Source organism: Toxorhynchites rutilus, chromosome 2, assembly GCF_029784135.1.
Source record: "Toxorhynchites rutilus septentrionalis strain SRP chromosome 2, ASM2978413v1, whole genome shotgun sequence".
NCBI lineage: Eukaryota > Metazoa > Arthropoda > Insecta > Diptera > Culicidae > Toxorhynchites > Toxorhynchites rutilus.
The window spans coordinates 20,567,018-20,583,188 of NC_073745.1; the positions used below are offsets into that span (position 1 = coordinate 20,567,018).

General features: G+C 38.3%; 2 protein-coding genes across 3 annotated transcripts in view; one reads left to right on the forward strand and one right to left on the reverse strand.

Moving 5' to 3' along the window:
• LOC129764307 (sodium-dependent transporter bedraggled) overlaps positions 1-16,171 on the reverse strand; it is a 289,063-nt gene that overhangs the window by 103,573 nt on the left and 169,319 nt on the right. The gene's annotated exons all lie outside the window — the stretch shown is intronic.
• LOC129764317 (probable cytochrome P450 9f2) lies at positions 4,729-6,743 on the forward strand. Its single transcript, XM_055763280.1, has 2 exons — positions 4,729-5,190; positions 5,258-6,743. Exons 1-2 carry the CDS (start codon positions 4,982-4,984, stop codon positions 6,642-6,644), a joined length of 1,596 nt encoding a protein of 531 aa, XP_055619255.1. The 5' UTR covers positions 4,729-4,981; the 3' UTR covers positions 6,645-6,743.

Sequence of the window (16,171 nt, forward strand, 5' to 3'; positions counted from 1 at the left end):
TGAATCATCTATCCATGTTAGGTAGGCGCCCCAGCCCAGGAGGCTGAAAGCCTCTCAAATAAAGAATTAAAAAAATCCATGTTAGGTTATACACTGCGTTTCACAACTATAGAACCATTCATTTTTTCTGAGTTTCCAGAGATGTGTGAGAAGTCGGTTGAATTGAAATATATAGTGTAGGATGTAATAACTATCTTCATTTAAAAGACTGGTAATTTGAACTTTACTGTTGTGTTCAGGCGAGAAATATATAAAAAACAAAAATTCCAGTGTTTCATAACTACAGAACCAGATGGAAAACTCTCACTCTCACTACAATATTAAAGTCAATTTCACATGAATTACAATAATTGGTAGGTCATCTTTAGTTCTCAATCAGTTAAAATAACCCATTCGAGGTGATTTCGACCAAGTGGTGCCATGTTGTAATGTATATCTCGTTCTACGCAGAGGATACTGGTCGTTTAAGCTCTTCAAATCACTCGTATTGCTTGTAAGCTGCATCTATTATTCGTCCGATCACTCTTCATAAGTTCTTGACAGGGTTTTGATTTGGTATACAAGCTGATCAGTCCAGAATCTGAAGCTCCTATTCATTAAATCAGTTTTCCAGTTTTTATCAATTGATGCCAAATTACCTAATTATCAAATTGTTTTTGATGCAAAAACAGCAGTAAATGATTCTGAAGTACTTCGTTGCCTTTCTGACTGTTCATTTGTGTTGATGGTAAGCTATCTAAACCAGGCCTTTTTGAGAAAATTCTCCCGAACCATCAAACTGCCGCCTACGAAGTTACGAGTTGAAAAATTGAATGACACATTCCGTAAAACCTTCCAGGATGAAGAAATTCTATTCAAGTTGATTTTTTTTTTATCAGATAAGTTCTCCTGGAATAGTGAAACCTATGGAATTAGTTTCCACATTAGTTTTTGGACTCGCAGCTTTGAAAATGGGATTTTTATGGTTTGGGAAGAATTTTATCAAAAAGGCCTGCTTTAGATAGCTCCCCGTCAACACGAATGAACAGTCAGAAGTGCAAAGAATTACTTCAGAATCTTTTACTGCTGTTTTTACGTCAAAAACATTGTGATGATTGGGTAAGATGGCATCAATTCATAAAATTCGGGTAATCATAGGATGATTTAATGAATACGGACTTCAGATTCTGGACTGGTCAGCTTGTTTACCAAATCAAAACCCTGTCAAAAACCTGTGAGGAGTGATCTTACGAATAGTAGATGCAGCTAACAAGCAGTGTGAGTGATTTGACGAGCTTAAACGAGCAATATCTTCTGCGTAGAACGAGGTACACATTACAACATGGCGCAGCTTGGTCAAAACTATCCCGAAAGGGTTATTTGAACTGATTGAGAACTAAGGATGATCTACGAATTAGAAACTTATTGTAATTCATGTGAAATTGACGTTAATTTTGTAAAGGAGTAAGAGTTTTTCTATCTGGTTCTATAGTTATGAAACACTGGAATTTAGGTTTTTTTTAATGTTTCGCGCCTGAACACAACAATAAAGTCCAAATTTCCAGTCTTTTAATACGTTCGTCGCCCAAAGCGACTTTTCTGAGTTTCTTGCGGAGCTCAATCTGCGGATAAATTGTTAAATAAAGATTAATAAATTAATAAAAAGTATAGTATAAACATTATAATGATGTGGTTATGATTCTATTATTTTTCTACATATCCTATAGTTACACTTAGGTCCCTATTCTATCAAATTCGTTTGAAAAATCCAGTTCAATTTGAACGAGGAAAGTGTCACCCATATCTAAATGACAGGCGACGAAAGTGTTAAATGAAGATAGTTAATATATCCTACATTATATACTTCAATTCAACCGACTTCTCACATATCTCTGGAAACTCAGAAAAAATTAGTGGTTCTATAGTTCTGAAACGCAGTGTATATTCGTGAATGGTTACTTGCATGACACATTCCTCTTTATTCCACGCGGCGAGTGACGTGAGAATGCAATGTTTACAACTTTATTCTGGAAGCCACCTTGCTTCTTTGCTGCTATTCGACGCTGGAGTCGATAACAAATGAGGACACGACTTGAAATCTCACCTAGTGACGAGCTATAGTCACGTCATTCGCCTACGGGAATGCAGTCACTTGAGCCATCTCACGGAATAAGGGGGATTATGTATCATTCAATTTTGATATACTATATATCCAAGCGCTGGTTTTGACAGCAGACGACTTCCGCAGCTGTAGGGTGACTCGAAACGTAAGAAATGAGAATATATCGAGGAGATAGGAAAATTCGCAAAAAAAAATTCTAACTGGAAAAATCATTTTTATAAATTTTTAATAGTTTTCTTTCAAAGAATATTTTGAGCTATTGAAGAAGGTTTTTTTGTTCTTCGTTATCAATACCTTCAAACATTCAAGTTTTTTTTTACTAAGCGCAAGTTCATGAGTCCAATCGCAGAACTGTTGATTGATCTTCTAATCGACCACGTTGAATTTACTTTTTACTAAAAAATTCCTAGTACTTCAACCATAACTCATCATTATAATATCAGATCATTTTCAGGCCCAATTCTCGTTCAAGATTTTTCAACCACTTGCAAATAATATGTTTCTCCGTTACATGGAATAAATGTTTGATACAGAAAGTATGATAGAATAAAGACAGACCCCTCCCCTCTTCTCCCCTTAGAGAGGGGCGAGGAGTGTACATTCACCATAGAAACGTTTCGTGCCCTCTAAAATCATCACATGCCAAATTTGGTTCATTTGCTTGATTAGTTTTCGAGTTATGCAGAAATTTGTTTTTCATTTGTATGGCAGCAGACCCCCCCCCCTAAGAGAACAAGGAGGAGTATCTTACCACCGTAAAAATATTTATTGCACCCTGAAACCTCCATATGCATAATTTGGTTGCATTTGCTCGATTAATTCTCGAGTAATGTAGAAATTTGTGTTTCATTTGTATGGAAGCCCTCCCTCAGAGAGGGGATGAAGTGTCTAACCACCATAGAAACATTTTTTGCACTCTAAATCATATGCCTATTTTGGTTTCATTTGCTTGATTAATTCTCGAGTAATGCAGAAAATGTGTAATGTGTTTCATTTTGGGGAGGAGTATCTAACCACCGTAAAAACATTTATTGCACCCCAAAATCTGCACATGCCAAATTAGGTTTCGTTTGCTTGATTAATTCTCGAGTAATGTAGAAATTTGTGTTTCATTCGTATGGCAGCCCCCCCCTAAGAGAGCAAGGAGGAGTATCTTACCACCGTAAAAATATTGATTGCACCCTAAAACCTTCATATGCATAATTTGGTTTCGTTTGCTTGATTAATTCTCGAGTAATGCAGAAATTTGTGTTTCATTTGTATGGCACCCTTCCCTTAGAGAGAGGGGTGGAGTGTCTAACCACCAGAGAAACATTTCTTGTATTCTAAAACATTTATTGTATTGTAAAACGCAAAGGGGAAAGGGGAGAGAGTATCTAACCACCGTAAAAACATTTATTGCACCCCAAAATCTGCACGTGCCAAATTTGGTTTCGTTTGTTTGAATAATTCTCGAGTAATGTAGAAAATTTGGGTTTCATTTGTATGGAAGCCCACCGTTAGAGAGGGGGGTGGAGTATCTAACCACCATAGAATCAATTATTGCACCCTAAAACCTCCAGATGCCTAATTTGGTTGCATTTGCTTGATTAATTCTCGAGTAATGTAGAAATTTGTGGTCATTTGTATGGCAGCCCCCCCTTAAAGACGCGGGAGCGGTCTCAAACTATCATGGAAACCTTCCCCGGTCCCAAAACCCCTACATACCAATTTTCATGTCGATCGATTCAGTAGTTTTGGAGTCCATAAGAATCAGACAGAAAGACAGACAGAAATCCGCATGTAGAGTCTGGAATCAGACCGTGGGATCTAAAATCTTGGAAATCCCTCTGGAATTTTTGCCTAGAATCTGAAAATTGAATTTGTGCATAGAACCACAATCTGGAAGATTAAGCGTAATGAGTTCCTCGAATGGAGCCATGGTTTTGGTAAAAATCTGAACAACTTGCAGGCGTTGTTCAGGTGTCAATTAATAGGTGGTGAAATGGCTAATCAAACTAAGCACAGAACATATGCAGGCTGTCAAGACATCGCACATTTCGAAAGTGTTGTCACCTTAAATTTCTATACCTTCATATAAAACTTATTATTCCAATTCAATTGTCAAAAAAAAAAAGTGTTTTTTTCTGGAACACTACACATCAATTTTTGGGCACATGTTTCTCATATGACGATATTCTCACAGCAGCGTTTGCGGACAGTGTGGGTGAGTGCCTAGAATTAATTTACTTCATCTGGGTGTAATCTGTCTAAACAACTCTAAACAAGCTCTAAAAACTAAATGAATCCTAATGAAATTTTCACTTCAAGAAAAAAGCTAGCAATCTGCTTTCAAAAAATTCTCGGAAGCACTGAATCCTACTAGCCAATTTTTTTTTTTTTGAAAGTGTAGATAATTATTACAGTACAACGTTTTTCAGAGCAACAAAATTATTGCACAGATCGCAAATCGCAAAACAGCAATAAATACAATCCAAAGCTAGATGTAACAGTATATGAGACACAATTAATTTCTTGCATCTCACTGAGTCTTGTTCCCTGCTATATACCAAAAACGTTAGTAAATTTGGGATGACGCATATTCGCTCAACTTATTCTCGTATACAATCTCACTCACTCAGAACATCGATATTGTAAACACATACCCGTTGGTCTCTGAGCAGAGAGCAATAAACTCCACCACTTTATGTTTGTCTGCTTCTGACCACGGCAGCCAACATCAATTCGTCGGCATCGCTCGACCAAAACAGTGGTTAACATTGGTAAACAGGGTTCCGCTCTGTTCCTATCTTATCGCCGTGTTCGTCTGTTTACAAACATTGCTCAGACAACTTGTTATCAGCAGATATTGAGGGATTACAACCTGTTTGATTAGTAATCATGCTGGATGTATTAACGGTGGCCGCAATCGGTGCCATTGTTCTGCTAATGTACCATTGGGTGGCGAAAAAATACGAATACTTCCTTACGAAGCCGGTGCCATGCGTCAAGCCAACGTTCGGGTTCGGTAGCAACGCACCGCTCCTGTTCCGTCGCATAGATATGACCACCCTTCTCACGAGACTCTACAACGCCTATCCGGATTGTAAGTAAGTTATGCTCGATGAATGTGCGCTGGGTTCCCATAATTAAAGTTTGAAAATTTTTGCCTGACAGAATTATGGGATTCTACAATTTCACCGATCCCATCTACCTTCTACGTGACCCACAAGTCATCAAGAAGATCGCCATGAAAGATTTCGACTTCTTCATGGACCACTCAACGATGACGGGTGACAGCCTCACAGAGGATGAAGTCGACGGGGAGAGTTTGTTCGAAAACATGCTATTTTTACTGCGCGGTCAGAAGTGGAGGGATATGCGGGCAACACTGAGTCCGGCCTTTACGGGGAGCAAAATGAGACACATGTTCGGGTTGGTGGCTGAATGTGGCCAATCGATGGTGGAATTTCTCGTTTCGGAAGCAAGGGCTGGAAAAACGTTGGAGTACGAAATGAAGGATGTTTTTTCACGGTTCGGAAACGATGTGATCGCAACGGTGGCGTTCGGTATCAGGATGGATGCATTTCGCGAGCCTGAAAACCAATTCTATCTCAAGAGCAAACAAGTGTTCGATATCCAATCCATTCGGGTAGTATTGAAACTCTTGCTACTTAAAGCCATGCCCCGGTTGATGCGGAAGTTGAAACTTGGTTTCATACATTCAAGCTCGACGGATTATTTCAAGATTATGATCGTGGACAACATGAAACAGAGGGAAGCTCACGGGATCTTGCGAAATGATATGATTCAAATGTTGATGGAGGTTCGCAAAGGTGGGATAAAAACAGACGCCGATTTTGGATCGGTGGAAGAATCCCACTTCGTAAAATCAACACACTCGAGAAAGTGGACGGACAATGAACTTATTGCCCAATGTTTGCAATTTTTCCTGGCAGGATTCGACACCGTATCAACCTGTTTGATCTTTTTGACCTATGAGTTGGCAATCAACCCGGATATTCAGAAACGTCTCTACGATGAAGTACTGGAGACCAATCAGTCACTCAATGGAAACCCGCTAACGTACGACGCACTTCAGAAGATGCAATACATGGACATGGTGGTATCGGAAGTTCTTCGATTATGGCCTGTGAACGCAGTTTCCGATCGAGTATGCGTTAAAGACTATCACTACACCGATGATAGCGGGACGCATTTTGTGATCGAGAAAGGAATGCTCATGCTGATCCCCACGATCGCGATTCACAGAGATCCAAAGTACTACCCGTGCCCAGATAAGTTCGATCCAGAGCGCTTCAGCGAAGAGAACCGTTCGCGAATCAATATCGAATCTTATATGCCGTTCGGTGTGGGCCCGCGAAGTTGCATCGGGTCCCGATTGGCACTGATGGAAGTTAAGTCCATCATTTACTATTTGGTGAAGGAATTCAGGCTGGAGCCTACCGAGAAGACCCAGATTCCGCTGCGGCTAACGAAGAAAATGTCCACCTTGGCACCGGAGGGTGGCGTTTGGTTGGAGTTGAACCCGAGACATTCTTGAGTTATTGTGTTTCGATCCTAATAGAAAAGTAGTTGCGTTACTGTTTACTGTGTTTACGTTTCATTTGATGTAAAATAACATTCTGTCATATATACAAAAGGAGTTTATGTGTTTATAAAGAAAATGCTTTATTGATCATCTAAATTTCAAAATAGACCCATCTTTAAAGTTGTCAAAAATAGATCGCTGGAAGCGGTAATTCAGGTTCCAGAAATAGGAAAAATTCATATGGGACCATATCTGGAGAGTACGGTGTTTGTTCAATCACATTCGTGACATTTTTGGTCAAAAATTCATTCACAACGATCGATAGATGAACATTATCGTCGGGCAAAATCCTAATCGGCTTGCGTTTTCATTTGTTTCAGTGAGCGCGTTTTGAACACAACAATGGCACTTTCGTTTGAATATAAAATGCTCGAATAAATTAGTGTTTCGATTCGCTCTGAAAATGACGATTGGAAGCATCGTTTCAGTGTGAAAAATGAACGAATCAACGTAAGCGAAAGGAACGAGGAAGAAGAGAGAGTAGTGATATACTGAGCCAGCGTGAAGAAGGTGCAACTTGAAATGCAGTAGGTTAATTATTTTGTGACGATCTGTTGGTGAGAGTGATTTTGTAAGACCCTGTGCAGAGCCCATATTTTATTACATCCGAAGAATCGCCAGATCTCGATCCGATATGTCAATTTTGAAGACCAGAGGCTGCACCATGCGCCACGAAAGTATGACTAAAGCTATCTCAGCGGTTGGAGTGATTCCGACTGTCGCTCAAAAATCTACGGCGCATCTAACGCTGTATTTCTCTGCCCGAATGTACCGTTTTGGGACGAGCTGACAATGTTAATACCACCACTTCATGTCCCTAATAATTGGTAGTCTTCACCATTTTAACTACACTGATCCATCATCGCAAAAAATAATAAATATTAAAAAATAATCTCAATTTTCGTTTTTCGCTACATGGTGAACACGAAAAGAATGTCTTTTCGAATAAATAAATAAACTTATCATGACAACAAAAGCCTAATATTATTTTATATACGAATTTCATGCCAACTTGTGTTAGAAGTTGGCAGCACCATGTCGGATTGCAGTGAAACTTTGAGAGTATGAAAACATTCACGATTTAATCAACTTTGCATACTTGAATTCTCGGAAGAAAAAAGATTTTTATCTTGATTTTTTCAGAAAAATCTCACTCGAAAACTATAAGACCTACATATTTTGAATCAAAGAATAATGTATAGGGAATTGCTAGCTGACTCGGCAAACTTCGTCCCGCCCAAAATTGTTGTTTGTTATCAATATCTTCTGTAAGAAATAACACTAGATTGGCTTGGTATTCGAATTGGCCTTTTAGAAAAGGTATGATTTTATTCGTGATAAGATGTACTCTTGGATATTATCTTTATTTAAGTGAGGCTGAGCTGGCTACTGTATACGCGTTATATAGTACGCACAGAATCCGATCACTAACCCGAACTCACAGGAAAGCCTATTCCTACTCTTCCGCTAACTTGATCTGAGTGAGTGAGTGGTAAGAGTAGCGTAAGATAGTATGCACGCTATAACGTTTCTCATATAAACTGTTATACAAATTATAGGGTGATTCAATTAATCCTTAACACCTTCAAACATTCACGTTTTTTACCAAGCGAAAGTTCATTGGTCAAATCGCAGAACTGTTCATTGATTGATCTTCTAATTGACCCCGTTACATCATAGAAACGTTTCATGCCCCTTAAAACCTTCACATGTCAAATTTGGCCCCATTTTATTGATTAATTCTCGAGTTATGCAAAAATTTGTGAGACATGAGACATTTTTCACGTAATATTTGGTCTCAGGAAATATTATTTTTGGTTTTTTAGATATATAATTTTTCATCGTTCATCATATGTATCACATGCTTTTGAAAAATATACTCGTTTTCCGTGAAAAGTAGTAGTTTTGATCTTTATCTCAAAATAATAGACCCAAATTTTTCTATTTTTTTATAAAATTATTTTTTGGACCACCCTAAAAGGAAAATGGGCAAAAATACTTTTTATACTTACTTTTGTACTTACTTATTAGCTAGTCATCTCTGAAAAACACGATACTTGCAAAAAAAAAAATGGATTTCGTTTTTGTAATTATTGATTGTTTTAGATTTTCATAGTTTCCATGGTTTCGGGGCCAAGGGCGCTATATTTTTCAATATTTTTTCTTGAAAGCTGCGATTTTTTTACACAACATATCCGAAAATAATATTGGCGTTTTTTTCTTGAGTTATGATTTTTCAATGTTTTTACCGATGATACGAAAAATCATTTTTCCCATTTTTTTTTTCAAAAATGACTTTTTCAAAAATTTTATCATAATAAAATTCATATCATTTTGATATGTCGATCATCTGAATCGGTCCAGTTGTAAACCAGTTATGAATTTTTGTGGTGGAAAAAAGGGCTAAGCATTGATTTTTCGAACCATCGGTTGATTCTGAATAATCATTACTCAAGAAAAAAAAAATAACGCCCGTCTGATTTTCTGATATGTTATGTAAAAAAATCTCAGCTTTCAACAAAAAATATAAAAAAGTATAGCGCCCTTGGTCCCGAGACGATGTAAACTATAAAAAAACAAATACAATCAATAATTACAGAATTAATATAATTTTTTTAGGACGTGTAGTATTCCTTCAAAAGGGACTAGCTTATTGGAATCAATTTGATATATTGGTCGTCAAAATCGGACCACTAGTTCAAAAGTTATGAATTTTTGAAAAAAGTCAATTTTTGAAAGAAAGGCGAAAAATTAGATTTTTCGGAGCACCATAATAAAAACAAAATATGGATCCAATATTTTGCGATAAAGACCAAAATTACCACGGAAATCTAAGAACCACTATATCGGTTTGGCGTGTAATGGAAGTTTTTAATAAAAAAAAACTTTCACACGCCACCGGACGATTTTATATGTTTTACATCAGATGGAAGATATTTGAATAAAGTTTCTAGGAAAAATTATAAACTGCACTCCAAGTGTTTACTTTCACAAGCATTTTTTCATAGAAAATGTTTTTATGATTTTTGTCCACTTTTGGACGAAATTTAAAAGAAAAAAGATTTGTCTATGATTTTTGAGCTTAGAGACCAAATAGACCATTTTTTTATACGGGTTTTAGAAAAATGAGACAGATGAGATGAGATTTTTTTAAGATAACATGGCAAAAATTCAGGAAGGTATATAATTATAGAATCACATTACAAAAAGATAAATTTAGCATTTATTCTTCTTATTATCTATCTTATTAGAAATATCGGACTGTTGTGTTATTAATAACCCAATAATGAGCAATATCAACTATCTCCTCCGTCCGGTCTACTGAACAATGGAAGAACAGAAAGAATACCCTTACGCCTAAATGGCTACTACTGTGTAACTTACCATAACATAATGGAACAGGAAAAAAATACTCTTACGCCTAAATGGCTACTTCTTCTGTGTAATTTACAATTTATAGAACCATAAACATGTACATTAGGGTGGCAAAGGATGTATGGGAAAAATTTCATCATCGAATTTCGATAACCGACCATGTACATTTTGTTCATTGGCCCAAAAAAAATGATCTGTGCAAAGTTTCAGCTCGATCGGACATGATTTAGGGGTGCGCTCAAAGATTTGATTTTTTAATCCTCGAAAATCTTCAAGGGAAAAGTAAAGGAAATTTGGAAAATCGATTTTTTTTCGATGCCAAATGCATGAAACGTCGAGATCCGGTGTCATCTCGAAAAAAAAATTTGGCCTAAAATCGACCTTTCGGGACTTAGCCTGAGAGGCTGAAGGTATGGAAAAAAAAAATTATCAAATTTAAAGAACCGACCATGTACATTTTGTTTATTGGCCCAAAAAAATTACCTGTGCTAAATTTCAGCTCAATCGGACATGATTAAGGGGTGCCTCAAAGCACTCCAAGTTTTGATCTTCAAATTCGATAATTTTTTTTTTTTCCATACCTTCATTGCCTCTCAGGCTAAGTCCCAATAAGGTCGATTCTTGGCCAAAAATTTTTTTTAGAGATGACACCAGATCTCATGCATTTTTAAATCATTTGGCATCGAAATTTTTTTTTCGATTTTCCAAATTTCCTTTACTCCCCCCTTGAAAGATTTTCGAGGATCAAAAAATCAAAACTGTGAGCGCTTTGAGGCACCCCTAAATCATGTCCGATCGAGCTGAAACTTTGCGCAGATCATTTTTTTGGACCAATAAACAAAATGTACATGGTTGGTTTTTGAAATTTGACATGAGCATATTCGCTGCCACCCTAATGTACATGTACACGATTAAAACCCGGCTCTGTTACAGCTAAAATGCTAATGAGCCTGAATAAATAAACAAATGGGATAAACAAAACAAATGCACAACAAATTTCTTGCAAAACGTAGGTCGCAGGGGCAAACCAACTAGAGTAAAATTGATTTTCTTAGTCAGGTTTTGTGTGGAATGACGTATGAAGTCGTCAGCGGATCCCAAAGACTTTGGATCTGGACGTCGCCTTATAGAGGGTGCTTGGGTCGAGTGACCAAGGCCTCAACCTCCACCCTCATAAACTGTCACCTGGTATATGTAGACAACCCCTTTGATGGACCTTAACTTCCAAAGATTTCGTATCATTTGCATTTGTGCTGTTCGGAATTTGAGTCAGTGACATATTTTAAGTTCATCATGAATATTTATTTGTAAATCGATTTTATTGTATCCGAATGAAACAAATGCTCTGTTGAATCCAAAAATCAAATTAATTTCGCGAAAGAAATGAAAATTTAAATAATATTTTCCACTTTTTTTTTAAATGACTTTAAAAAAAAACACAATTTTTTAACTACTGGACCGATTTAGATGAAATTAGATTTCTCATGTTTCTATCTTCTGTCCAATAAGCTACCGCAACCAAAACATCTCAACTTTAGAAAATCATAACTCAAAGACGAAAAGAAAATCACATCTCAGATCTTTTGATCTTTTGTTATTTGGAAAATCCTCATTTGATACCAATATTGAGGGGATTGCAAAAAAAAATACATAGTCGACCATTTTGTGGCGGCGACCTTTTTGAATTTATGTTGTTCATAATGTAGTGTATTCTCTAAGTCAAGCCATTCAGCCATTTTTAAGCGGGGGCCGAATTGAAGTAGAATTAAAGGTTTGATACAAATTTCAGATCAACCAGTGATCAGGAACGGGATCAAATTTCATTTAACGTGGAACAACCCTACAAACACTCAAACATACATACAAATAGGGCAAGCTGAATGAAACCATTAAAAAGTAATTGTTTATTTGGGAACATCAGCCATCTTGGACTTGGATGGTTCATGATCCACTGTGTTTTACCAGTCGAGAACTTTCATTTGATGGGGTTGCAAAAAAAATATATATCTGGCGCCATCTTGTGGTGGCGGCCATTTTGGATTTGCATTTTTCATAAATAACTGTATTCTACTAGTCAAGCCCTTTGATTTGATACCCATGTTGGCTATTCAATATGGAATTATTATACAAATTATTCAAAATTCTCGAAAATCAAAAACAAAATACTTCGGATAATCGAGTCCGACCTGTACATATAACAAATATAGCGCCCTTGGTCCCGAAACCATGTAAACTATAAAGATTAAATACAATCAATAATTGTGAGGGCAAAATCCAAACTTTTTGCATGTTATGACATTTTTCCAAAGACAAACTAATTGTCTTTAATTTGAAATATCGATCATATGAATCGGTCTAGTAGTTAAAAAGTTATGATTTTTTTTAAATTTCATTTTCGCTGTTCGGAATTTGAGACGAATGTGATTAAAGATATTTTTAGTTTTTCACCATAAATATGCATTTGTAAATCAATTTTATTATAACCAATCGAAAAAAAAGGCTCTATAGTAAATAAAATTAATTTCACGAAAAAGTACCATTTTGAGTAATGAGACATGGCTCTAATGGCCATCAGAGCTTATGTGTTCGGAATTTGAGACAAAACGGTAACTAGTTTTAGGAAACCCTATCAACCAGTATAAACATTTTTCATGGAATAGTACCTATACCATAACCAATTTATTTTGTACAATGCGAATAATGGCAATAGCTGAATAATTGAACAATTGGAAAAAAATTATTGCTCTGAGAATCAATCATAAGAGGAAATAGAAGGAAACAATCCATATTCTCCGGACGGATATAACTTCGGCAATTGTAGCAGGTGGAAAGTTAATCCGGTTTGGGATCATAATTGAAAAAATTAAACAACTAAATTTGAAAATCGAATTTCCTGGACAATCACAGTCCTACGTTAAGTGTCCGTCCGTACAGAAATTCAAAGTATACGAGAATACGAAATTTGAGAAGACGATCTCTGCGGTTAACGTTCTGAAATTGGTTCATAAAACGATTCGTTTTACCAAATAAAAACAATTACCCAGCGGACTACTGAAAGTCATACGCTGTGTTTCGAGCGAGACTTATAATTATTTCCGAATTAGGCGGACACCGATCTGACATCATATTTGATTGCTAGCTACCGAAACTGACTCTGCGCATTCGGTATTTTTGGGGCCTGCGGTCAAGGCCACATCAATGATTGAATGACAAATGTGATAGCTCAAAGTATGTATACAGTGGATACATACGTTATGGAGGGTTTGTTTTAATTACTTTCATCCTCTTACATGAATTTTATTTTTTTCTGAGATTTTATCCATATCTTCTGTCCAGCAGAAATAACAAACGGCGCAAAACAACGCACACATCCGCGGGCTTCCACCGTCCGCGTATCTAATCTATTCTCTTCGCGATACATATTCCGCGAGCGGGAGCGGTATCGAGGATTTGTGTTGGTGGTCATTAAATCCCACCGCCTCACACGCGCAAGTATTGCGCGGGTTCCCCAAAAACTCACAAACGCCCAACCGTCGTTTGTTTGTTTGTTCAGTCAGTTACAGTCCGACAATGGAAGTTAACGTACTTTACGTGGCGGCGATAATCGCCGCTGTGGTATTCGTCTATCGCCGGCTGTCGAAAGACAGGAACTACTTTCTCGAGAAACCCATTCCCTCGATGGAATGGACGCCCGTGTTCGGTAGCACCGCGCCATTGATGCTGAAGAAGATAACCTTCAACGATTTCGCGAAGTCAATCTACAACAGGTTCACCGGAGTGAAGTAAGTTGGGTCACCCCATTGAGATCGAATTGTAAATCGTGGCATATTATCGCTTCCAGGGTGTTCGGGATGTTCGACACGATGACGCGTATTTTCGTGCTTCGCGATCCGGAGCTGATCAAGAAGGTGGCGGTAAAGGACTTCGAGTACTTCATCGATCGCCGGCCAGTGTTCGGGGATAGTTCCGAGGACAGTGCCTCCACTTTTCTCAGCAAAACCCTTGTTGGGTTGAGGGATCAAAAGTGGAGGCATATGCGGGCAACCCTTAGTCCGGCCTTCACCGGGAGCAAGATGCGGGCTATGTTTGATCTGATCGTAGAATACGGTAACCAGATGGATGGTATCCTCCGGAAGGAAGCCGTCTCGGTGGGACACATCGATTACGAGATGAAGGATCTTTTCTCGCGCATTGCGAACGATATTATTGCGACGTGTGCTTTCGGACTGCAGGTGGAGTCTTTGGACAGTCGCGAGAATGAGTTCTACATGACGGGAAAAAGTCTTACGAATTTTACCGGGATGACGATGCTGTTGCGCGTGTTGACGATTCGGTTTTTCCCCAAACTAAGCTCCTCGTTGGGTATTGATATTATGGACAAACAGAAAGTGAGATACTTTTATGGAATTATAGAGGAGGCAATGCGAACGCGGGAAGCGCAAGGAATCGTTCGACCGGACATGATCCATCTGATGATGCAGGCGAAGAAAGGCGTGCTGAGGCATACGACGGAGGAGACGGAAACCGGCGCAGGTTTTGCCACCGTGGAAGAATCGGATGTAGGAAAGGCGCTAATAGATATGACGCTGACTGATCCAGAACTCATGGCTCAGTGTTTGATTTTCTTCCTGGCCGGGTTCGATACCATATCGACTTCGATGACCTTCCTGTCGTACGAATTGGCGCTACATCCCGAAGTCCAGCAGAAGCTATACGAGGAGATTGTGCATACGAATAAGCAGCTGGGCGGTAAAGCGATAACTTATGAAACATTGCAGCAAATGAAGTACATGGATATGGTTGTATCGGAATCGCTCCGGATATGGTCACCGGCAGCCATCGATCGAGTGTGCGTACGCGATTACGTTTTGGATGACGGCGAGGGGCTCCGATTCACCATCGATAAGGGTACGTGCGTTTGGTTTCCCGTCCATGGTATCCACATGGATCCGAAGTACTACCCAGAACCGGAAAAGTTCGACCCGGAGCGATTCAGCGCTGCAAACCGGGCCAACATAGACACATCTACGTATATGCCCTTCGGCGTTGGACCTAGAAACTGTATCGGATCGAGGTTCGCCCTGATGGAGATGAAGGCGATCATGTACCAGTTGCTGCTGAATTTTAGTATCGAGCGGACCGAGCAGACGCAGATACCGGTGCGGCTGCTCAAAGGTTTTGTTGCCTTCGCCAGCGAGAAAGGAGTTCATCTACGGCTCAAGTTAAGATCGTGAGACTGTGTTTGTTATAGTTTTGATGATTTTATGTAGGAAAAAACGGAAATGTGTTTTTGTATTTGCCGAAAATAAAGGAATTGATCACATACCTCTGGTAAAAACATCGCTCTCACATCTCGAATGCATGACAATGCAATGAGTCCAAGAAATCACCCCATTGTTGATTATGAAATTAGAGCGGTACGGGAATAAAAATCACAAATTATATCTTTTATAGTCTCTACCTATCGCTAGACATTTTCAGTTATTCAATAATTAGTGTAACGCTGGATAGGTCTAACTTTCCTCTATATTGACGCACAGTTCGACTTCCACTACCTCTGTTGATGAATTTCCTGCTTAATGATTCCAGAAGATACGAAAGCTTCGAGTCGACCACTCTTAGCAACGGATATGCGGTTACTGACTCCATCCTATCTGTGCCAAACTCTTCTATATTCTATCTCGAGAGCGAGGTAACCCGTAACTACTTCTTTGTTTTTTCTCTAGCTTCGTAGCTTCGAAAAAGGCTATTAGGGCTAGTCTTGCAAAAGGCGGGATTTGAAGGTGGAGAAAAAAGGCTGTAAATGTGGTGGTTGATGTTTGTTTTGTTACCTTCAGCTTCTGCTGCTATGTCGTTGTCGAGGTAGCGTCTGTTCAGCGCTGTTTATATAATTCAACTATTGAAAAATCTATTCTTTCTATAAACGAATTTCATGCCAACTCTTCTTAGGAGTTGGCAGCACCATCTCAAATAGTAGTGAAACACTGTGAGTGTCAAGAAATGGATCATTTGAGCAACTTTGCATACTTGAAATATTCGAAAAACAATTAGACTACTTTTTGGAAAGAGCCAATTTTTTTTTCTTTCAAAACATTATTTTTTAA